Here is a 24,497-nt window from a genome sequence, read left to right as displayed (position 1 = left end):
GGAGCGATCTGCTCCTACCTTTTGCGGGAGGATGCCCCCATGCTTCGGCATATATAAATGGTGCATGTATGCCCACCATTAGAAGTGGGTGGATGAAGGGAGGTATTCTAATGGTGGGCATACCCACCGATCAATATTTTTTTTTCGTTCAGCCCACAGGCTGCATGAAAAAAAAATTACTATATATGCCCAACCAGTTCCAGCAACATACTGGTATGTTGCTGGACTTTGAGTGCTTATACCAGAATGATGCCTGCAGGTTTAGGTATCATCTTGGTATCATTCTTTTCAGCCAGCGGTCGGCTTTTATGTAAAAGCAATCCTAGCGGCTAATTAGCATCTAGACTACTTTTACAAGCAGTGGGAGGGAATGTCCCCCCCCCCCCCTTCACCATCTTCCATGGTTTTCTCAGGCTCTCCTGTCCCAACAGGGAACCTGAGAATGCAGCCGGTGGTTCCGCCAGCTGACCATAGAGCTGATCAGAGACCAGAATGGCTCAAATCATCTCTATGGCCTAAGGCCGCATACACGGGCAGACTGTATGGCCTACTTAGTCCGCCGAAACACATTTCAGCGGACAGTCCGCTCGTGTGTGGGCTTCAGCTGACTTTTTCAGCGTGCAGTCTGGCGTACTAAGCATTTCGGAATTTCCGTAATTCTGTCCGTCATACTTTGGTTTCAGCGGACAGTCCGCTCGTGAGTAGGCTAGTTCGACGGACTAAGAATGGCGCATGCTCAGAAAGGATTTACACAGCCGAAGGTTGCATTGCTGTGTATTGGACTTCCTATTTCTAGTCCCGTCGTACGTGCCGTACACGTCATCGCGCAAGCTTTCGACGGACTGTGTGTTCATCCGTGTGTGGTCAAGTCCGTTCATTCGAAAGTAGGACGGACTGTCCGTCGGATTGTATGATGGACTAAGTAGGACTAAGTAGGCCATACAGTCCGCCCGTGTGTACGCGGCTTAAGACACCGGAAGCTACGAGCATTTCATGACTTAGATTTTGCGGGATGTAAACAGCGCCATTGGGAAATTGGAAAAGCATTTTATCACACTGATCTTGGTGTGGTCAGATGATTTGAGGACAGAGGAGAGATCTAGGGTCTGATAGATCCTAATTTTTTCAAAAATGAGTACCTGTCACTACCTATTGCAATCATAGGGGATATTTACATTCCCTGAGATAACAATAAAAATCATAAAAAAATATATATAAATGAAAGGAACAGTTTAAAAATAAAATAAAAAAGCAATAATAAAAAAAAAATAATAATAAAAAAAAAAAAAACACCCCTGTCCCCCCCTGCTAAGGCGCAACGTCGAACGCAAGCGTTGGTCTGTTGTCATATGTAAACAGCAATTGCACCATGCATGTGAGGTATCACCACGAAGGTCAGATCGAGGGTACTAATTTTAGCAGTAGACCTCCTCCGTAAATCTAAAGTGGTCACCTGTAAAGGCATTTAAAGGCTTTTAAAAATGTACGTAGTTTGTCGCAGCTGCACATTTCTGCGCAATTTTAAAGCATGTCGTGTTTGGTATCCATGTACTCGGCCTAAGATCATATTTTTTATTTCATCAAACATTTGGGCAATATAGTGATTTTTAGTGCATTAAAATAAAAAAAAGTGCGTTTTTTCCCCAAAAAATGCGTTTGAAAAATCGTTGCGCAAATACCGTGTGAAAAAAAAAAAAATGAAACACCCACCATTTTAATCGGTAGGGCTTTTGCTTTAAAAAAAACACTTCATGTTTGGGGGTTCAAAGTAATTTTCTTGCAAAAAAAAATTTTTTTTCATGTAAACAAAAAGTGTCAGAAAGGGCTTTTTCTTCAAGTGGTTAGAAGAGTGGGTGATGTGTGACATAAGCTTCTAAATGTTGTGTATAAAATGCCAGGACAGTTCAAAACCTCCCCAAATGACCCCATTTTAGAAAGTAGACACCCCAAGCTATTTGCTGAGAGGCATGTCGAGTCCATGGAATATTTTATATTTTGACAAAAGTTGTGGAAAAAAGACATTATTATTATTATTATTTTTTTTTTTGCACAAAGTTGTCATTAAATGATATATTGCTCAAACATGCCATGGTTATATGTAAAATTACACCCCAAAATACATTCTGTTGCTTCTCCTGAGTACGGGGATACCACAAGTGTGAGACCTTTTGGAAGCCTAGCCGCGCACGGTACCCCACAATCCAAGCACCACCTTCAGGATTTCTAAGGGTGTAAATTTTTGATTTCATTCCTCACTGCCTATCACAGTTTCGGAGGCCATGGAATGCCCAGATAGCACAAAATCCCCCCAAGTGACCCCATTTTGGAAAGGAGACACCCCAAGCTATTTGCCGAGAGGTATGGTTAGTATTTTGCAGACCTTCATTTTTGTCACGTCAGTCTTGAAAATTGAAAAAAAGAAAAAAAATATACATTATTTTTTTTTTTCTTCATTTTCAAAAACAAATGAGAGCTGCAAAATACTCACCATGCCTCTCGGAAAATAACTTGGGGTGTCTACTTTACAAAATGGGGTCATTTGTGGGGGTTTTGTGCTATTTTGGCATTTTATGGCCTTCAAAACTGCGATAGGTAGTGAGGTGTGAAATCAAAAATTTACACCCTTAGAAATCCTGAAGGCGGTTCTTGGTTTTCAGGGCCCCGTACGCGACTAGGCTCCCAAAAAGTCCCACACATGTGGTATCCCCGTACTCAGGAGAAGCAGCAGAATTTATTTTGGGGTGTCATTTCACATATGCCCATGGCATGTGTGAGCAATATATCATTTAGTGACAACTTTGTGAAAAAAATAAAAATAAAAAATAAAAGTTTGTAAATTTCCCGCAACTTGTGGCAAAATATAAAATATTCCATGGACTCAACATGCCTCTCAGTAAATAGCTTGGGGTGTCTACTTTCTAAAATGGGGTCATTTGTGGGGGTTTTGTGCCATCTTGGCATTTTATGGCCTTCAAAACTGTGATAGGTAGTGAGGAGTAAAATGACATATGTACGCCCTTAGAAATCCTGAAGGCGGTGCTTGGCTTTCGGGGCCCCGTACGCGGCTAGGCTTCCAAAAAGTTGACCACATGTGGTATCCCCGTACTCAGGAGAAGCAGCAGAATTTATTTTGGGGTACAATTCCACATATAAGTATGGCATGTGTGAGCAATATATCATTTAGTGACAACTTTGTGTAAAAAAAATAAATACATTTTTTTTTGTCATTATTCAATCGCTTGCGGCAAAAAAATAAAATATTCAATGGGCTCAACATGCCTCTTATCAATTTCCTTAGGGGGTCTACTTTCCAAAATGGGGTCATTTGGGGGGGTTTTGTACTGCCCTGCCATTTTAGCACCTCAAGAAATGAGATAGGCAGTCGTAAACTAAAAGCTGCGTAAATTCCAGAAAATTTACCTTAGTTTAGACGTGACAACTTTTGCGCAAACCAATAAATATACAGTTATTGACTTTTTTTTTTTTTTTACCAAAGACATGTGGCTGAATACATTTTGGCCTAAATGTATGACTAAAATTGAGTTTATTGGATTTTTCTAATAACAAAAAGTAGAAAATATCATTTTTTTTCAAAATTTTCGGTCTCTTTACGTTTATATCGCAAAAAATAAAAATCACAGAGTCAGTCAAATACCTTTAAAAGAAAGCTCTCCCAGATGCTTCTTTCTTCCCAGATGCTTCTTTCTTCCCAGATGCTTCTTTCTTCCCAGATGCTTCTTTCTCAAATGACACCACATGTAAGAAATGGGTTAAAGAACTGTCCTTGGATTTAACACATGAGGACTGGCAAAACATATATACACACATACATTCAGGCTCCCTAAATGTTACCGCTCAAGAAAATGGATACAAATTATACTCTAGATCATGGATATGCAATTAGCAAACCTCCAGCTGTTGCAAAACTACAAGTCCCATCATGCCTCTGCCTCTGGGTGTCATGCTTGTGGCTGTCAGGGTCTTGCTGTGCCTCATGGGATTTGTAGTTCTGCAACAGCTGGAGGTCCGCTAATTGCATATCCCTGCTCTAGATGGTATAGAACGCCTGACCGAATTCACAAATTCCATTCTACTATCCCTCCCACGTGTTGGAGATGTAATCTAGCGCACGGTTCTCTTCTCCACATATGGTGGGATTGTCCTTTAATCCAACCATATTGGAAGGAAGTCCATAAGCTCATCACTAAAATCACAACCTATTCCCCAGACTACACGCCAGCTCAATACCTCCTGCATCATACATCTATTCCGCAATCCACTTATAAAAGATCCCTCACATTACATCTTATAAATGCAGCAAAGCTTTGCGTCCCCGTTCATTGGCGTTCTTCCCCTCCCCCCACTATTTCTGAATGGCTCCGCAGAATAGAGAAAATAGCTGAAATGGAGGGCTTGATCTCTCAAGCGAAAGATACCCATACTAAATTTTATAAAACGTGGTCATTTTGGTCACATTTTAAGTGCTCGACTACATATAACACCCTAATATCTGTCCCTGGGGACCCCAACATAATATAATAGAGTAAATTACATTTCACTGCTTTTATATAGCAGCTTGTACTCAATTCTGGATACTAATCCCTTATAAGGTAGACAACCATGTTGGTTGTAGCTCAGATTAAAGCCATACAGACCACTACCTTATATATAGTCTGATGTTAGGACTCAAATTATTTTTGCGCACAGTTTGATCCCATTAGGGGTGCGTGAGATAATATGGAATTCACAGATTCATTGTTACTCTAGTTTGTTGCACCTTTTTTTGGTTTCTTCTGAGATGTAGGTATGCGACTAATATGACTCCATATATACGCATGTGTTGTTTAAATCAATTTTATCCAGCTTGGAGTAATTTCATCTATATGATAGATATTTACAAGTGTGGTATTTTTTTTTTTTTTGTTTCATTTTTTTTATTTTTTTTATTGATCTATGCATGTCTATCTTATGCCAAATATCAATTCATATTGTTGCTTTATTTTCAAATTCTGTATTTCATAATTACAATGATATTCAGATTTATGTTTTACTATGTGTATGTAACATGCAATATTTGTTTTATCAATAATAATCAATAAAAACATTGAAACACAAATTAACAAGCACATGGTACAGAACAGCCCAACCAAGCCAAAGACTTGCTTGAGAAATCAGCATGGACAGGATAAATAGTAACAAATACGTACCTTTAAGCAACTGGTCATATTGCTCCTTTGTATCAATAAAATCCTCTGTAAACTGTCAAGATAAAATGAATAAATAAATAATTGGCATCAGGCATTCAAACAAAAAAAAATAAAATAAAAAAAAATAAAAAGAAAGCTCTATTTGTGGGAAGAAAAGGACGCACATTTCGTTTGGGTACAACATTGCATGACCGCGCAATTACCAGTTAAAGCAGCGCAGTGCCAAATTGTAAAAAGACCTCTGGTCATTGACCAGCAAAATGGTCCGGTCTGAAAGTGGTTAAACGTCGCCTATAGAGATTAAGGGTAAAAGTTTGTCGCCATTCCACAGGCGGGCGCAATTTTGAAGCGTGACATGTTGCCTATCCATTTACTTTATTTTTCACATTATTTCAAAAAATAAAAATAAAATTGGGCGAACTTTACGGTGAGGTATCGCCACGATTGTTAGAGGAAGACCAATAATTCCAGGCCTAGACCTTCTATGTAACACAAAACATGCAACCTGTAGAATATTTTAATTTTTTTAAACGTCGCCTTTCCACGAGCGGGTGCAATTTTGAAGCAACATTATTTTGTGTGTGTGTATTTTTTCCCCAAAAAAAGAAGTGTGCGTTTGTAAGACCGCTGCGCAAATACCGCGTGACACAAAGTATTGCAACAACCAGCATTTTATTCTCGAGGGTGTTCAAAAAAATAAATAAAAATGTATAACGTTAGGAGGTTCCAACGAATTTTCTACCAAAAAAAATATAAAAAAAATAAACAGTTTTTAAGTTGTAAACAATACTCAGAAAGAGGCTCAGTCCTTAAGTGGTTAAAGTGTTCTTCTAGCCAAAATGTGTTTTAGTTTTAGGTGGAGCAGGGAAAAGGGTAAATGGTTTGCCTTTATGTCCACAGATCTATTGTCAGTAGTTACATCAGACCAACCAAAGATGGCGGCTGAGCTTCTCCTGAGTACAGGGATACCACATGTGGTCGACTTTTTGGGAGCCTAGCCGCGTACGGGGCCCCGAAAGCCAAGCACCGCCTTTAGGATTTCTAAGGGCGTAAATTTTTCATTTCACTCCTCACTACCTATCACAGTTTTGAAGGCCATAAAATGCCAAGATGGCACAAAACCCCCCCAAATGACCCCATTTTGGAAAGTAGACACCCCAAGCTATTTGCCGAGAGGCATGTTGAGTCCATGAAATATTTTATACTTTGCCACAAGTTGCGGGAAAATTACAAACTTTATTTTTCACAAAGTTGTCACTAAATGATAAATTCATTCCAAACATATAACTGGGAAATATTGGGATCCTCTCCAGTATCCCAGAAAAATCTTCTCTACCCAACGCGTTTCAGGTTCAAGCCCTTCATCAGGGATCCTTATATAGGAGAATCTACAACTTGTGTACATGAATGGTGCAATCCTCCAATATACAATCGATCAATCCGAGATCAAATCCTCACTGCTGCAGATGGCGTGCTAGGAGGTTCTCGGTGTAGCCCCCAAACCAGGACCCCCCAGAGGTCCCCCAAACCAGGACCCCCCAGAGGTCCCCCAAACCAAACCAGAACACCCCCAACTCAAACAAGGATCCCCCCAGAGCTCCCCCAAACCAGGACTCACCCAGAGGTTCCCCAAACCAGGATCCCCCCAGAGGTCCCCCAAACCAAGCCAGAACACCCCCAACTCAAACCAGGACCCCCCCAGAGGTCCCCCAAACCCAAACCAGGACTCCCCCAGAGGTCCCTCAAACCCAAACCAGGACTCCCCTAGAGGTTCCCCAAACCAGGCGGTTCAGCGCCTAGAGGCGATTCAGTTCGCATTGTGCGCTATACAAGTATTTCATTCATTCAGGATCCCCCCAGAGGTTCCCCAAACCAGGACCCCCCCAGAGGTCCCCCAAACCAAACCAGAAAACCCCCAACTCAAACCAGGACTCCCCCAGAGATTCCCCAAACCCAAACCAGGACTCCCCCAGAGGTTCCCCAAACCCAAACCAGGACCCCCCCAGAGGTCCCCCAAACCAGAACACCCCCAACTCAAACCAGGACCCCCCAGAGGTCCCCCAAACTAGGACCTCCCCAGAGGTTCCCCAAACCAGGACTCCCCCAGAGGTCCCCCAAACCAGGACCCCCCAGAGGTCCCCAAACCAGGACCCCCCCAGAGGTCCCCCAAACCAGGACTCCCCCAGAGGTTCCCCAAACCAGGACTCCCCCAGAGGTTCCCCAAACCAGGACCCCCCCAGAGGTTCCCCAAACCAGGACCCCCCCAGAGGTCCCCCAAATCCAAACCAGGACCCCCCCAGAGATCCCCAAACCAAACCAGAACACCCCCAACTCAAACCAGGATCCCCCCAGAGGTCCCCCAAACCAGGACCCCCCCAGAGGTCCCCCAAACCAAACCAGAACATCCCCAACTCAAACCAGGACCCCCCAGAGGTCCCCTAAACCCAAACCAGGACTCCCCAGAGGTTCCCCATACCAGAGCCCCCCCAAACCCAAACCAGGACTCCCCCAGAGGTTCCCCAAACCAGGACCCCCCCAGAGGTCCCCCAAACCCAAACCAGGACCCCCCAGAGGTCCCCCAAACCAAACCAGAACACCCCCAACTCAAACCAGGACCCCCCAGAGGTCCCCCAAACCAGGACCCCCCAAGAGGTCCCCCAAACCAGAACACCCCCAACTCAAACCAGGACCCCCCAGAGGTCCCCCAAACCAAACCAGAACACCCCCAACTCAAACCAGGACCCCCCCAGAGGTCCCCCAAACCCAAACCAGGACCCCCCCAGAGGTTCCCCAAACCAGGATCCCCTCAGAGATCCCCCAAACCAGGACCCCCCCAGAGGTCCCCCAAACCAAACCAGAACACCCCCAACTCAAACCAGGACCCCCTAGAGGTCCCCCAAACCCAAACCAGGACTCCCCCAGAGGTTCCCCATACCAGAGCTCCCCCAAACCCAAACCAGGACTCCCCCAGAGGTTCCCCAAACCAGGACCCCCCCAGAGGTCCCCCAAACCCAAACCAGGACCCCCCAGAGGTCCCCCAAACCAAACCAGAACACCCCCAACTCGAACCAGGACCCCCCAGAGGTCCCCCAAACCAGGACTCCCCCAGAGGTTCCCCAAACCAGAGCTCCCCAAACCCAAACCAGGACTCCCCCAGAGGTTCCCCAAACCAGGATCCCCCCAGAGGTCCCCCAAACCCAAACCAGGACCACCCCAGAGGTTCCCCAAACCAGGACCCCCCCAGAGGTCCCCCAAACCAGAACACCCCCAACTCAAACCAGGACCCCCCCAGAGGTCCCCCAAACCCAAACCAGGACCCCCCCAGAGGTTCCCCAAACCAGGATCCCCTCAGAGATCCCCCAAACCAGGACCCCCCCAGAGGTTCCCCAAATCCAAACCAGGACCCCCCAGAGGTTCCCCAAACCAGGACCCCCCCAGAGGTTCCCCAAATCCAAACCAGGACCCCCCAGAGGTTCCCCCAGAGGTTCCCCAAACTCAAACCAGGACCCCCCCAGAGGCCTCCCAACCCAAACCAGGACCCCACCAGAGGTCCCCCAACCCAAACCAGGACCCTCCCAGAGGTCAACCAAACCAGAATACCCCCAACTCAAACCAGGACTCCCCCAGAGGTCCCCCAAACCAGGACTCCCCCAGAGGTCCCCCAAACCAGGACTCCCCCCAGAGGTTCCCCAAACCCAAACCAGGACCCCCCCAGAGGTCCCCCAAACCAAACCAGAACACCCCCAACTCAAACAAGGACCCCCCAGGAGGTCCCCCAAACCCAAACCAGGACTCCCCCAGAGGTTACCCAAACCAGCATCCCCCCAGAGGTCCCCCCAACCAGGACTCCCCCAGAGGTCCCCCAAACCCAAACCAGGACCCCCCCCAAACCAAACCAGAACACCCCCAACTCAAACCAGGATCCCCCAGAGGTCCCCCAAACCAGGACCCCCCAGAGGTCCCCCAAACCAAACCAGAACACCCCCAACTCAAACCAGGACCCCCCAGAGGTCCCCCAAACCAGGACTCCCCCAGAGGTTCCCCATACCAGAGCTCCCCCAAACCCAAACCAGGACTCCCCCAGAGGTTCCCCAAACCAGGACCCCCCAGAGGTCCCCCAAACCAAACCAGAACACCCCCAACTCGAACCAGGACCCCCCAGAGGTCCCCCAAACCAGGACTCCCGCAGAGGTTTTTTCAAACCAGAGCTCCCCAAACCCAAACCAGGACTCCCCCAGAGGTTCCCCAAACCAGGATCCCCCCAGAGGTCCCCCAAACCAGAACACCCCCAACTCAAACCAGGACCCCCCCAGAGGTTCCCCAAACCAGGATCCCCTGAGAGATCCCCCAAACCAGGACCCCCCCCCAGAGGTTCCCCAAACCAGGACCCCCCAAGAGGTCCCCCAAACCAAACCAGAACACCCCCAACTCAAACCAGGACCCCCCCCAGAGGTTCCCCAAACCAGGATCCCCTGAGAGATCCCCCAAACCAGGACCCCCCCAGAGGTTCCCCAAACCAGGACCCCCCAAGAGGTCCCCCAAACCAAACCAGAACACCCCCAACTCAAACCAGGACCCCCCAGAGGTCCCCCAAACCCAAACCAGGACCCCCCAGAGGTTCCCCAAACCAGGGCCCCCCAAGAGGTCCCCCAAACCAAACCAGAACACCCCCAACTCAAACCAGGACCCCCCAGAGGTCCCCCAAACCAAACCAGAACACCCCCAATTCAAACCAGGACCCCCCAGAGGTCCCCCAAACCCAAACCAGGACCCCCCAGAGGATCCCCAAACCAGGATCCCCCCAGAGGTCCCCCAAACCCAAACCAGGACCCCCCAGAGGTTCCCCAAACCAGGACCCCCCAAGAGGTCCCCCAAACCAAAACACCCCCAACCCAAACCGGACCCCCCCAGAGGTTCCCCAAACCAGAACTCCCCCAACTAAAACCAGGACCCCCCAGAGGTCCCCAAACCAAACCAGAACACCCCCAACTCAAACCAGGACCCCCCAGAGGTCCCCCAAACCAGGACTCCCCCAGAGAATCCCCAAACCAGGACTCCCCAGAGGTCCCCCAAACCCAAACCAGGACTCCCCCAGAGATTCCCCAAACCAGAGCTCCCCCAAACCCAAACCAGGACTCCCCCAGAGGTTCCCCAAACCGGACCCCCCCAGAGGTTCCCCAAACCCAAAGCAGGACCCCCCCAGAGGTCCCCCAAACCAAACCAGAACACCCCCAACTCAAACCATGACCCCCCAGAGGTCCCCCAAACCCAAACCAGGACTTCCCCAGAGGTTCCCCAAACCAGAGCTCCCCCAAACCCAAATCAGGACTCCCCCAGAGGTTCCCCAAACCAGGATCCCCCCAGAGGTCCCCCAAACCCAAACCAGGACCCCCCAGAGGTTCCCCAAACCAGGACCCCCAAGAGGTCCCCCAAACCAAACCAGAACACCCCCAACTACAACCAGGATCCCCCCAGAGGTCCCCCAAACCCAAACCAGGACTTCCCCAGAGGTTCCCCAAACCAGAGCTCCCCCAAACCCAAACCAGGACTCCCCCAGAGGTTCCTCAAACCAGGATCCCCCCAGAGGTTCCCCAAACCCAAACCAGGACCCCCCAGAGGCCCCCCAAACCAAACCAGAACACCCCCAAATCAAACCAGGACCCCCCGAGGTCCCCCAAACCAGGACTCCCCCAGAGGTTCCCCAAACCAGGACCCCCCCAGAGGTCCCCCAAACCAGGACCCCCCCAGAGGTTCCCCAAACCAAACCAGAACACCCCCAACTCAAACCAGGACCCCCCCAGAGGTCCCCCAAACCCAAACGGATTGTACAACGATGGGGGATGGTACAATGATGGGGGGTGGGGGATGGTACAATTATGGGGGGTGGGGATGGTACAACGATGGGGGGTGGGGGATGGTACAATGATGGGGGATGGTACAATGATGGGGGGTGGGGGATTGTACAATGATGGGGGGTGGGGGATTGTACAATGATGGGGGATGGTACAATGATGGGGGGTGGGGATGGTACAATGATGGGGGGTGGTACAATGATGGGGGGTGGGGGATGGTACAATGATGGGGGGTGGTACAATGATGGGGGGTGGGGGATGGTACAATGATGTTGGATGGTACAATGATGGGGGGTGGGGGATGGTACAATGATGGGGGGTGGGGGATGGTACAATGATGGGGGGTGGTACAATGATGGGGGGTGGGGGATGGTACAATGATGGGGGATGGTACAATGATGGGGGGTGGGGGATGGTACAATGATGGGGGATGGTACAATGATGGGGGGTGGGGGATGGTACAATGATGTTGGATGGTACAATGATGGGGGGTGGGGGATGGTACAATGATGGGGGATGGTACAATGAAGGGGGTGGGGGATGGTACAATGATGGGGGGTGGGGGATGGTACAATGATGGGGGGTGGGGGATGGTACAATGATGGGGGGTGGGGGATGGTACAATGATGGGGGGTGGGGGATGGTACAATGATGGGGGTGGGGGATGGTACAATGATGGGGGGTGGGGGATGGTACAATGATGGGGGGTGGGGGTGGTACAATGATGGGGGGTGGTACAATGATGGGGGGTGGGGGATGGTACAATGATGGGGGATGGGGGATGGTACAATGATGGGGGCTGGTACAATGATGGGGGGTGGGGGATGGTACAATGATGGGGGTGGGGGATGGTACAATGATGGGGATGGGGGATGGTACAATGATGGGGGTGGGGGATGGTACAATGATGGGGGGTGGGGGATGGTACAATGATGGGGGGTGGGGGATGGTACAATGATGGGAGGTGGGGGATGGTACAATGATGGGGTGGGGGATGGTACAATGATGGGGGGTGGGGGATGGTACAATGATGGGGGATGGTACAATGATGGGGGGTGGGGGATGGTACAATGATGGGGGGTGGGGGATGGTACAATGATGGGGGGTGGGGGATGGTACAATGATGGGGGTGGGGGATGGTACAATGATGGGGGGTGGGGGATGGTACAATGATGGGGGGTGGGGGATGGTACAATGATGGGAGGTGGGGGATGGTACAATGATGGGGTGGGGGATGGTACAATGATGGGGGGTGGGGGATGGTACAATGATGGGGGATGGTACAATGATGGGGGCTGGGGGATGGTACAATGATGGGGGATGGGGGATGGTACAATGATGGGGGATGGTACAATGATGGGGGTGGGGGATGGTACAATGATGGGGGATGGTACAATGATGGGGGGTGGGGGATGGTACAATGATGGGGGGTGGGGGTGGTACAATGATGGGGGGTGGGGGATGGTACAATGATGGGGGGTGGGGGATGGTACAATGATGGGGGATGGTACAATGATGGGGGATGGGGGATGGTACAATGATGGGGGTGGGGGATGGTACAATGATGGGGGGTGGGGGTGGTACAATGATGGGGGGTGGGGGATGGTACAATGATGGGGGGTGGGGGATGGTACAATGATGGGGGATGGTACAATGATGGGGGATGGGGGATGGTACAATGATGGGGGTGGGGGATGGTACAATGGTGGGGGATGGTACAATGATGGGGGGTGGGGGATGGTACAATGATGGGGGTGGGGGATGGTACAATGGTGGGGGATGGTACAATGATGGGGGATGGTACAATGGTGGGGGATGGTACAATGGTGGGGGATGGTACAATGATGGGGGGTGGGGGATGGTACAATGATGGGGGGTGGGGGATGGTACAATGGTGGGGGATGGTACAATGATGGGGGATGGGGGGTGGTACAATGATGGGGGATGGGGGATGGTACAATGATGGGGGGTGGTACAATGATGGGGGGTGGGGGTGGTACAATGATGGGGGGTGGGGGATGGTACAATGATGGGGGTGGGGGATGGTACAATGATGGGGGGTGGGGGATGGTACAATGATGGGGGTGGGGGATGGTACAATGATGGGGGGTGGGGGATGGTACAATGATGGGGGATGGTACAATGATGGGGGATGGGGGATGGTACAATGATGGGGGTGGGGGATGGTACAATGGTGGGGGATGGTACAATGATGGGGGGTGGGGGATGGTACAATGATGGGGGTGGGGGATGGTACAATGGTGGGGGATGGTACAATGATGGGGGATGGTACAATGGTGGGGGATGGTACAATGGTGGGGGATGGTACAATGATGGGGGGTGGGGGATGGTACAATGATGGGGGGTGGGGGATGGTACAATGGTGGGGGATGGTACAATGATGGGGGATGGGGGGTGGTACAATGATGGGGGATGGGGGATGGTACAATGATGGGGGGTGGTACAATGATGGGGGATGGTACAATGGTGGGGGATGGTACAATGATGGGGGATGGGGGGTGGTACAATGATGGGGGTGGGGGATGGTACAATGATGGGGGTGGGGGATGGTACAATGATGGGGGGTGGGGGTGGTACAATGATGGGGGGTGGGGGATGGTACAATGATGGGGGGTGGGGATGGTACAATGGTGGGGGATGGTACAATGATGGGGGATGGGGGGTGGTACAATGATGGGGGATGGGGGATGGTACAATGATGGGGGGTGGTACAATGATGGGGGGTGGGGGATGGTACAATGATGGGGGGTGGGGGATGGTACAATGATGGGGGGTGGGGGATGGTACAATGATGGGGGGTGGTACAATGATGGGGGGTGGGGGATGGTACAATGGTGGGGGGTGGGGGATGGTACAATGATGGGGGATGGTACAATGATGGGGGGTGGGGGATGGTACAATGATGGGGGGTGGGGGATGGTACAATGATGGGGGGTGGGGGATGGTACAATGATGGGGGGTGGTACAATGATGGGGGGTGGGGGATGGTACAATGGTGGGGGATGGTACAATGATGGGGGATGGGGGATGGTACAATGATGGGGGGTGGTACAATGATGGGGGGTGGGGGATGGTACAATGATGGGGGTGGGGGATGGTACAATGATGGGGGGTGGTACAATGATGGGGGGTGGTACAATGGTGGGGGATGGTACAATGATGGGGGTGGGGGATGGTACAATGATGGGGGGTGGTACAATGATGGGGGATGGTACAATGATGGGGGGTGGGGGATGGTACAATGATGGGGGATGGTACAATGATGGGGGGTGGGGGATGGTACAATGATGGGGGGTGGTACAATGATGGGGGTGGGGGATGGTACAATGATGGGGGTGGGGGATGGTACAATGGTGGGGGGTGGGGGATGGTACAATGGTGGGGGGTGGGGGATGGTACAATGATGGGGGATGGTACAATGATGGGGGGTGGGGGATGGTACAATGATGGGGGGTGGGGGATGGTACAATGGTGGGGGATGGTACAGTGATGGGGGTGGGGGATGGTACAATGATGGGGGATGGTACAATGATGGGGGGTGGTACAATGATGGGGGGTGGGGGATGGTACAATGATGGGGGGTGGGGGATGGTACAATGATGGGGGGTGGGGGATGGTACAATGATGGGGGGTGGGGGATGGTACAATGATGGGGGATGGTACAATGATGGGGGGTGGGGGATGGTACAATGATGGGGGGTGGGGGATGGTACAATGATGGGGGGTGGTACAATGGTGGGGGATGGTACAATGATGGGGGATGGTACAATGGTGGGGGATGGTACAATGATGGGGGGTGGGGGATGGTACAATGATGGGGGGTGGGGGATGGTACAATGATGGGGGGTGGGGGATGGTACAATGATGGGGGGTGGGGGATGGTACAATGATGGGGGGTGGGGGATGGTACAATGATGGGAGGTGGGGGATGGTACAATGATGTTGGATGGTACAATGATGGGGGATGGTACAATGATGTTGGATGGTACAATGATGGGGGATGGTACAATGATGGGGGGTGGGGGATGGTACAATGATGGGGGATGGTACAATGATGGGGGATGGTACAATGGTGGGGGATGGTACAATGATGGGGGGTGGGGGATGGTACAATGATGGGGGATGGTACAATGATGGGGGATGGTACAATGATGGGGGGTGGGGGATGGTACAATTATGGGGGGTGGGGGATGGTACAATGATGGGGGATGGTACAATGATGGGGGTGGGGGATGGTACAATGATGGGGGTGGGGGATGGTACAATGATGGGGGATGGTACAATGATGGGGGGTGGGGGATGGTACAATGATGGGGGGTGGGGGATGGTACAATGATGGGGGGTGGGGGATGGTACAATGATGGGGGGTGGGGGATGGTACAATGATGGGGGTGGGGGATGGTACAATGATGGGGGGTGGGGGATGGTACAATGATGGGGGATGGTACAATGATGGGGGATGGTACAATGGTGGGGGATGGTACAATGATGGGGGTGGGGGATGGTACAATGATGGGGGTGGGGGATGGTACAATGATGGGGGGTGGGGGATGGTACAATGATGGGGGGTGGGGGATGGTACAATGATGGGGGATGGTACAATGATGGGGGATGGGGGATGGTACAATGATGGGGGGTGGGGGATGGTACAATGATGGGGGTGGGGGATGGTACAATGATGGGGGGTGGCGGATGGTACAATGGTGGGGGATGGTACAATGATGGGGGATGGTACAATGATGGGGGGTGGGGGATGGTACAATGATGGGGGGTGGGGGATGGTACAATGATGGGGGGTGGGGGATGGTACAATGGTGGGGGATGGTACAATGATGGGGGGTGGGGGATGGTACAATGATGGGGGGTGGGGGATGGTACAATGGTGGGGGATGGTACAATGATGGGGGATGGTACAATGATGGGGGGTGGGGGATGGTACAATGATGGGGGGTGGGGGATGGTACAATGATGGGGGGTGGGGGATGGTACAATGATGGGGGGTGGGGGATGGTACAATGGTGGGGGATGGTACAATGATGGGGGGTGGGGGATGGTACAATGATGGGGGGTGGGGGATGGTACAATGGTGGGGGATGGTACAATGATGGGGGGTGGGGGGTGGTACAATGATGGGGGGTGGGGGATGGTACAATGATGGGGGATGGTACAATGATGGGGGGTGGGGGATGGTACAATGATGGGGGGTGGGGGATGGTACAATGATGGGGGGTGGGGGATGGTACAATGATGGGGGGTGGGGGATGGTACAATGATGGGGGGTGGGGGATGGTACAATGATGGGGGATGGGGGATGGTACAATGATGGGGGTGGGGGATGGTACAATGATGGGGGGTGGGGGATGGTACAATGATGGGGGGTGGGGGATGGTACAATGATGGGGGGTGGGGGATGGTACAATGATGGGGGATGGGGGATGGTACAATGATGGGGGTGGCGGATGGTACAATGATGGGGGGTGGGGGATGGTACAATGATGGGGGGTGGGGGATGGTACAATGATGGGGGATGGGGGATGGTACAATGATGGGGGTGGCGGATGGTACAATGATGGGGGGTGGCGGATGGTACAATGATGGGGGATGGTACAATGATGGGGGGTGGGGGATGGTACAATGATGGGGGGTGGGGGATGGTACAATGATGGGGGGTGGGGGATGGTACAATGGTGGGGGATGGTACAATGATGGGGGATGGGGGATGGTACAATGATGGGGGTGGGGGATGGTACAATGGTGGGGGATGGTACAATGATGGGGGATGGTACAATGATGGGGGTGGGGGATGGTACAATGATGGGGGATGGTACAATGATGGGGGGTGGGGGATGGTACAATGATGGGGGGTGGGGGATGGTACAATGATGGGGGGTGGGGGATGGTACAATGATGGGGGGTGGGGGATGGTACAATGGTGGGGGATGGTACAATGATGGGGGATGGGGGATGGTACAATGATGGGGGTGGGGGATGGTACAATGATGGGGGGTGGGGGATGGTACAATGATGGGGGGTGGGGGATGGTACAATGATGGGGGGTGGGGGATGGTACAATGATGGGGGGTGGGGGATGGTACAATGATGGGGGGTGGGGGATGGTACAATGGTGGGGGATGGTACAATGATGGGGGGTGGGGGATGGTACAATGATGGGGGGTGGGGGATGGTACAATGATGGGGGGTGGGGGATGGTACAATGATGGGGGTGGGGGATGGTACAATGATGGGGGGTGGGGGATGGTACAATGATGGGGGTGGGGGATGGTACAATGATGGGGGGTGGGGGATGGTACAATGGTGGGGGATGGTACAATGATGGGGGGTGGGGGATGGTACAATGATGGGGGGTGGGGGATGGTACAATGATGGGGGGTGGGGGATGGTACAATGGTGGGGGATGGTACAATGATGGGGGGTGGGGGGTGGTACAATGATGGGGGGTGGGGGATGGTACAATGATGGGGGGTGGTACAATGATGGGGGATGGGGGATGGTACAATGATGGGGGTGGGGGATGGTACAATGATGGGGGTGGGGGATGGTACAATGGTGGGGGGTGGGGGATGGTACAATGATGGGGGATGGTACAATGATGGGGGGTGGGGGATGGTACAATGATGGGGGATGGGGGATGGTACAATGATGGGGGTGGGGGATGGTACAATGATGGGGGTGGGGGATGGTACAATGGTGGGGGGTGGGGGATGGTACAATGATGGGGGATGGTACAATGATGGGGGGTGGGGGATGGTACAATGATGGGGGATGGGGGATGGTACAATGATGGGGGTGGGGGATGGTACAATGATGGGGGGTGGGGGATGGTACAATGATGGGGGGTGGGGGATGGTACAATGATGGGGGGTGGGGGATGGTACAATGGTGGGGGATGGTACAATGATGGGGGTGGGGGATGGTACAATGATGGGGGGTGGGGGATGGTACAATGATGGGGGGTGGGGGATGGTACAATGATGGGGGGTGGGGGATGGTACAATGGTGGGGGATGGTACAATGGTGGGGGATGGTACAATGATGGGGGTGGGGGATGGTACAATGATGGGGGGTGGGGGATGGTACAATGATGGGGGGTGGGGGATGGTACAATGGTGGGGGATGGTACAATGATGGGGGGTGGGGGATGGTACAATGGTGGGGGATGGTACAATGGTGGGGGATGGTACAATGATGGGGGTGGGGGATGGTACAATGATGGGGGATGGTACAATGATGGGGGGTGGGGGATGGTACAATGATGGGGGGTGGGGGATGGTACAATGATGGGGGGTGGGGGATGGTACAATGATGGGGGGTGGGGGATGGTACAATGGTGGGGGATGGTACAATGATGGGGGATGGGGGATGGTACAATGATGGGGGTGGGGGATGGTACAATGATGGGGGGTGGGGGATGGTACAATGATGGGGGGTGGGGATGGTACAATGATGGGGGGTGGGGGATGGTACAATGGTGGGGGATGGTACAATGATGGGGGGTGGGGGATGGTACAGTGATGGGGGGTGGGGGATGGTACAATGATGGGGGGTGGGGGATGGTACAATGATGGGGGATGGGGGATGGTACAATGATGGGGGGTGGGGGATGGTACAATGATGGGGGGTGGGGGATGGTACAATGATGGGGGGTGGGGGATGGTACAATGATGGGGGGTGGGGTATATATATATATATATAAATCTCTAGGGAGAACTCACCAGCTGCACTTCTTCCTCCGATCTGTAGAGGGAGCCCATCCCCCTCCTCTCGGTGGTATGAGACCGGAAGTGACGTGGAGGAGCGGAGCTGAGGCCCGGAAGTGAGTGCGGAGTCCCGGGGGTCGGCGGAGGATCGCGGTGTCGGTGCGGAGGAGGTCGGTAGGCGGTTTTGCGGCTCCCGGGTGGGGGAGGGGATGGTTCGGCTCGGACAGAGGGTGTGACGTCATCATCATGCAGAACTCCGCCCACATCTTTGGGGGGAGGGGTCACTTGAGCCCCGCCCCCTCATCATTGGGATTTCCTGTTTGTGATCCGCCTTCTCTGATAGGGTGTTGGCCGATCGATGGGAACAAATCACAGGAGGGGGGAGGGGCCAAGGTGATTGTTCAGTGATGAAGAATCGGACCTCTCCGGTCACAGCCGCTCTACTAATAGTCCGATGTTAGTCCAGCAACCCCCCCTCCCCCCCAACACTCAGGTCAGCGCTCTCCACCATTGGTGGATGGGGAGTTCTGTCAGATTACTGACCCCCATCACATCCCAAGTGACCTTCCCCCAAAACACCCCCACTGCGCACAGGGTGTACCAACATGGCCTCCACCACCTTCCTACACCTTGTGGTGTACCAACATGGCCTCCGCCACCTTCATACCTCGGGGTGTACCAACATGGCCTCCGCCACCTTCCTACCTCGGGGTGTACCAACATGGCCTCCGCCACCTTCCTACCTCGGGGTGTACCAACATGGCCTCCGCCACCTTCCTACCTCGGGGTGTACCAACATGGCTTCCGCCACCTTCCTACCTCGGGGTGTACCAACATGGCCTCCGCCACCTTCCTACCCCCCCCTGGTTGGGGGAGTGTCACCTTGGCACGCCCCAATCCTCCCCTCCCCCCTCTCCTCACTGTGATCTTCGCCGGTGTCCCATCATATATGGCCCCCTATCAGATAGTGTCCTCTGTGTAGTGCACATGCGCAGTGCACAGCAACGCAGATTCAGAAAATATCCGAGGATGAACGGCGCCTGCGCACTGAGCCCAGGTTCACCCCCCACCATCCAAGTGGAATATAAAAGAGCCGAGTGCAGCGAGGCGGAGCCCGAAGCGCGGCGAACGGCCCTCTAATATCGGCAGCCCTATGTCCACTTGGATGGTGGGGCACCACCTCCACTCACCGCGCAGGCGCCGTTCAGCTTCAGAGATTTTCCGAAGCTTCTTCTGCCCAGTACTGCGCATGCGCACTACGGGGAGGACACTATATGATGGCCGGACACTATCTGCCAGAACACCGGTCACAGAGCGGAATATTCCGGGCTGTAGTGACAATGTCCTCCTGTGATAGGCGGCGTCACGTCACATTCGGCTACCCGCTGGAGTGCGCATGCGCAACGCCGCCATATGCGTTCCAACAGTGTTATAAGACGACTCCCACAGAGCCCCTCCCTACACACCGCGCAATTATAATCTGAGACTGGATGGGGGCGGGGCCTGGACTCAGGGGTGTGGCCACAAAATTCTGCACAAGCGCAGATCGCTACAGTGTTGAAAAGCATATGGCAACGTCGCGCATGCACAGTCCAGCGGGTAGCAAAATGTGACGTGACAACAGCACACTGACCATCTCCTGTACCATGTCTGCAGTCCCTGATCATCTCCTGTACCATGTCTGCAGTCTCTGATCATCTCCTGTACTATGTCCGCAGTCTCTGATCATCTCCTGTACCATGTCTGCAGTCCCTGATCATCTCCTGTACCATGTCTGCAGTCTCTGATCATCTCCTGTACCATGTCTGCAGTCCCTGATCATCTCCTGTACCATGTCTGCAGTCTCTGATCATCTCCTGTACTATGTCTGCAGTCTCTGATCATCTCCTGTACTATGTCTGCAGTCTCTGATCATCTCCTGTACCATGTCTGCAGTCCCTGATCATCTCCTGTACCATGTCTGCAGTCTCTGATCATCTCCTGTACTATGTCTGCAGTCTCTGATCATCTCCTGTATTATGTCTGCAGTCTCTGATCATCTCCTGTACTATGTCTGCAGTCTCTGATCATCTCCTGTACTATGTCTGCAGTCTCTGATCATCTCCTGTATTATGTCTGCAGTCTCTGATCATCTCCTGTACTATGTCTGCAGTCTCTGATCATCTCCTGTACTATGTCTGCAGTCTCTGATCATCTCCTGTACTATGTCTGCAGTCTCTGATCATCTCCTGTACTATGTCTGCAGTCTCTGATCATCTCCTGTACCATGTCCGCAGTCTCTGATCATCTCCTGTACTATGTCTGCAGTCTCTGATCATCTCCTGTACCGTGTCTGCAGTCTCTGATCATCTCCTGTACCATGTCTGCAGTCTCTGATCATCTCCTGTACTATGTCTGCAGTCTCTGATCATCTCCTGTACTATGTCTGCAGTCTCTGATCATCTCCTGTACTATGTCTGCAGTCTCTGATCATCTCCTGTACTATGTCTGCAGTCTCTGATCATCTCCTGTACTATGTCTGCAGTCTCTGATCATCTCCTGTACCATGTCCGCAGTCTCTGATCATCTCCTGTACTATGTCTGCAGTCTCTGATCATCTCCTGTACCATGTCCGCAGTCTCTGATCATCTCCTGTACTATGTCTGCAGTCTCTGATCATCTCCTGTACCGTGTCTGCAGTCTCTGATCATCTCCTGTACCGTGTCTGCAGTCTCTGATCATCTCCTGTACCATGTCTGCAGTCTCTGATCATCTCCTGTACTATGTCTGCAGTCTCTGACCATCTCCTGTACTATGTCTGCAGTCTCTGACCATCTCCTGTATTATGTCTGCAGTCTCTGATCATCTCCTGTACTATGTCTGCAGTCTCTGATCATCTCCTGTACTATGTCTGCAGTCTCTGATCATCTCCTGTACCATGTCTGCAGTCTCTGATCATCTCCTGTACTATGTCTGCAGTCTCTGATCATCTCCTGTACTATGTCTGCAGTCTCTGATCATCTCCTGTACTATGTCTGCAGTCTCTGATCATCTCCTGTACTATGTCTGCAGTCTCTGATCATCTCCTGTACTATGTCTGCAGTCTCTGATCATCTCCCGTATCATGTCTGCAGTCTCTGATCATCTCCTGTACTATGTCTGCAGTCTCTGATCATCTCCCGTATCATGTCTGCAGTCTCTGATCATCTCCTGTACTATGTCTGCAGTCTCTGATCATCTCCCGTATCATGTCTGCAGTCTCTGATCATCTCCTGTACTATGTCTGCAGTCTCTGATCATCTCCTGTACCATGTCTGCAGTCTCTGATCATCTCCTGTACCATGTCTGCAGTCTCTGATCATCTCCTGTACCATGTCTGCAGTCTCTGATCATCTCCTGTACTGTGTCTGCAGTCTCTGATCATCTCCCGTACTGTGTCTGCAGTCTCTGATCATCTCCCGTATCATGTCTGCAGTCTCTGATCGTCTCCTGTATTATGTCTGCAGTCTCTGATCATCTCCTGTACCATGTCTGCAGTCTCTGATCATCTCCTGTACCATGTCTGCAGTCTCTGATCATCTCCTGTACCATGTCTGCAGTCTCTGATCATCTCCTGTACTGTGTCTGCAGTCTCTGATCATCTCCCGTACTGTGTCTGCAGTCTCTGATCATCTCCCGTATCATGTCTGCAGTCTCTGATCGTCTCCTGTATTATGTCTGCAGTCTCTGATCATCTCCTGTACCATGTCTGCAGTCTCTGATAATCTCCTGTACCATGTCTGCAGTCTCTGATCATCTGCTGTACTGTGTCTGCAGTCTCTGATCATCTCCTGTATTATGATCATGGGCGATCATACTCCTCCCATCCTTCCTATCTTATCTTGGGGGGGGGGGCTTATAAATGAAAGGGGTCATACAGAAATATTGTGGGCGGGGCTCTCAGGATGACATTTGCATCAATCACATGAGTGGGGGAGGGGTGATCGGGGAACACGCCCTTCATCTTTCCACTTCTTTTATAGATCTCCAGAAATGTCCCGGAGGAGGGCGGAGCCAGCCCAGAGCTCCACCCACAACTACACCAAACAGGAGGAGTCTGAGGATGAGAGTAACACTGACCTGGAACCAACCAATCCTCACACAGGTACGACCCCCCCCATCTAATTATTCTCTCCTCCCTCCCCCCGTATGATCTCTCCGCCCCCCCCGTGTATGGGGGTGGGAGGTATGTACATGAGGGGTGTGGAGTGTATGGAGATGGGAGGTATGTACATGAGGGGTGCGGAGTGTATGGAGGTGGGAGGTATGTACATGAGGGGTGTGGAGTGTATGGAGGTGGGAGGTATGTACATGAGGGGTGCGGAGTGTATGGAGGTGGGAGGTATGTACATGAGGGGTGCGGAGTGTATGGAGATGGGAGGTATGTACATGAGGGGTGTGAAGTGTATGGAGGTGGGAGGTATGTACATGAGGGGTGTGGAGTGTATGGAGGTGGAAGGTATGTACATGAGAGGGGTGTGGAGTGTATGGAGGTGGGAGGTATGTACATGAGAGGGGTGTGGAGTGTATGGAGGTGGGAGGTATGTACATGAGAGGGGTGTGGAGTGTATGGAGGTGGGAGGTATGTACATGAGAGGGGTGTGGAGTGTATGGAGGTGGGAGGTATGTACATGAGTGGTGTGTGGAGTGTATGGAGGTGGGAGGTATGTACATGAGGGGTGTGGAGTGTATGGAGGTGGGAGGTATGTACATGAGAGGGGTGTGGAGTGTATGGAGGTGGGAGGTATGTACATGAGAGGGGTGTGGAGTGTATGGAGGTGGGAGGTATGTACATGAGAGGGGTGTGGAGTGTATGGAGGTCGGAGGTATGTACATGAGGGGTGCGGAGTGTATGGAGGTGGGAGGTATGTACATGAGAGGTGTGGAGTGTATGGAGGTGGGAGGTATGTACATGAGAGGTGTGGAGTGTATGGAGGTGGGAGGTATGTACATGAGGGGTGTGGAGTGTATGGAGGTGGGAGGTATGTACATGAGGGGTGTGGAGTGTATGGAGGTGGGAGGTATGTACATGAGGGGTGCGGAGTGTATGGAGGTGGGAGGTATGTACATGAGGGGTGTGGAGTGTATGGAGGTGGGAGGTATGTACATGAGGGGTGTGGAGTGTATGGAGATGGGAGGTATGTACATGAGGGGTGTGGAGTGTATGGAGGTGGGAGGTATGTACATGAGGGGTGTGGAGTGTATGGAGGTGGGAGGTATGTACATGAGGGGTGTGGAGTGTATGGAGGTGGGAGGTATGTACATGAGGGGTGTGGAGTGTACGGAGGTGGGAGGTATGTACATGAGGGGTGTGGAGTGTATGGAGGTGGAAGGTATGTACATGAGGGGTGTGGAGTGTATGGAGATGGGAGGTATGTACATGAGAGGGGTGTGGAGTGTATGGAGGTGGGAGGTATGTACATGAGGGGTGTGGAGTGTATGGAGGTGGAAGGTATGTACATGAGGGGTGTGGGGTGTATGGAGGTGGAAGGTATGTACATGAGGGGTGTGGAGTGTATGGAGGTGGGAGGTATGTATATGAGGGGTGCGGAGTGTATGGAGGTGGGAGGTATGTACATGAGGGGTGTGGAGTGTATGGAGATGGAAGGTATGTACATGAGGGGTGCGGAGTGTATGGAGGTGGGAGGTATGTACATGAGGGGTGTGGAGTGTACGGAGGT

The 24,497-nt window shown here is 52.3% G+C and overlaps 1 protein-coding gene across 4 annotated transcripts in view; it reads right to left on the bottom strand.

Moving 5' to 3' along the window:
* The window catches only part of LOC143959490 (uncharacterized), a 58,219-nt gene extending 39,151 nt beyond the window's left edge, over window positions 1-19,068 (bottom strand). The window contains exons 1-3 of one of the 4 annotated variants that reach the window (XM_077468163.1): window positions 18,814-19,068; window positions 5,208-5,259; window positions 3,656-3,737 (exon numbers count right to left, since the gene is read on the bottom strand). In XM_077468163.1, the coding sequence (XP_077324289.1) occupies window positions 3,656-3,737; window positions 5,208-5,259; window positions 18,814-19,064 (385 nt within the window). In that variant the 5' untranslated portion in view covers window positions 19,065-19,068. Of the gene's footprint in view, window positions 1-3,655; window positions 3,742-5,207; window positions 5,260-18,813 lie in introns of all 4 variants that reach the window. The other 3 variants (XM_077468164.1, XM_077468165.1, XM_077468166.1) reach the window with 3 other exon arrangements.
* Between the last annotated feature and the right edge of the window lie 5,429 nt (window positions 19,069-24,497).

The sequence above is a fragment of the Lithobates pipiens genome, unplaced genomic scaffold (genome assembly GCF_037356315.1).
Source record: "Lithobates pipiens isolate NorthernLeopardFrog02 unplaced genomic scaffold, aLitPip1_a1.2 Scaffold_77, whole genome shotgun sequence".
NCBI classification, from domain to species: Eukaryota; Metazoa; Chordata; class Amphibia; order Anura; family Ranidae; genus Lithobates; species Lithobates pipiens.
The sequence above is the reverse complement of the archived record's forward strand: the minus strand, read 5'-3'. Positions and strand labels throughout refer to the sequence as shown.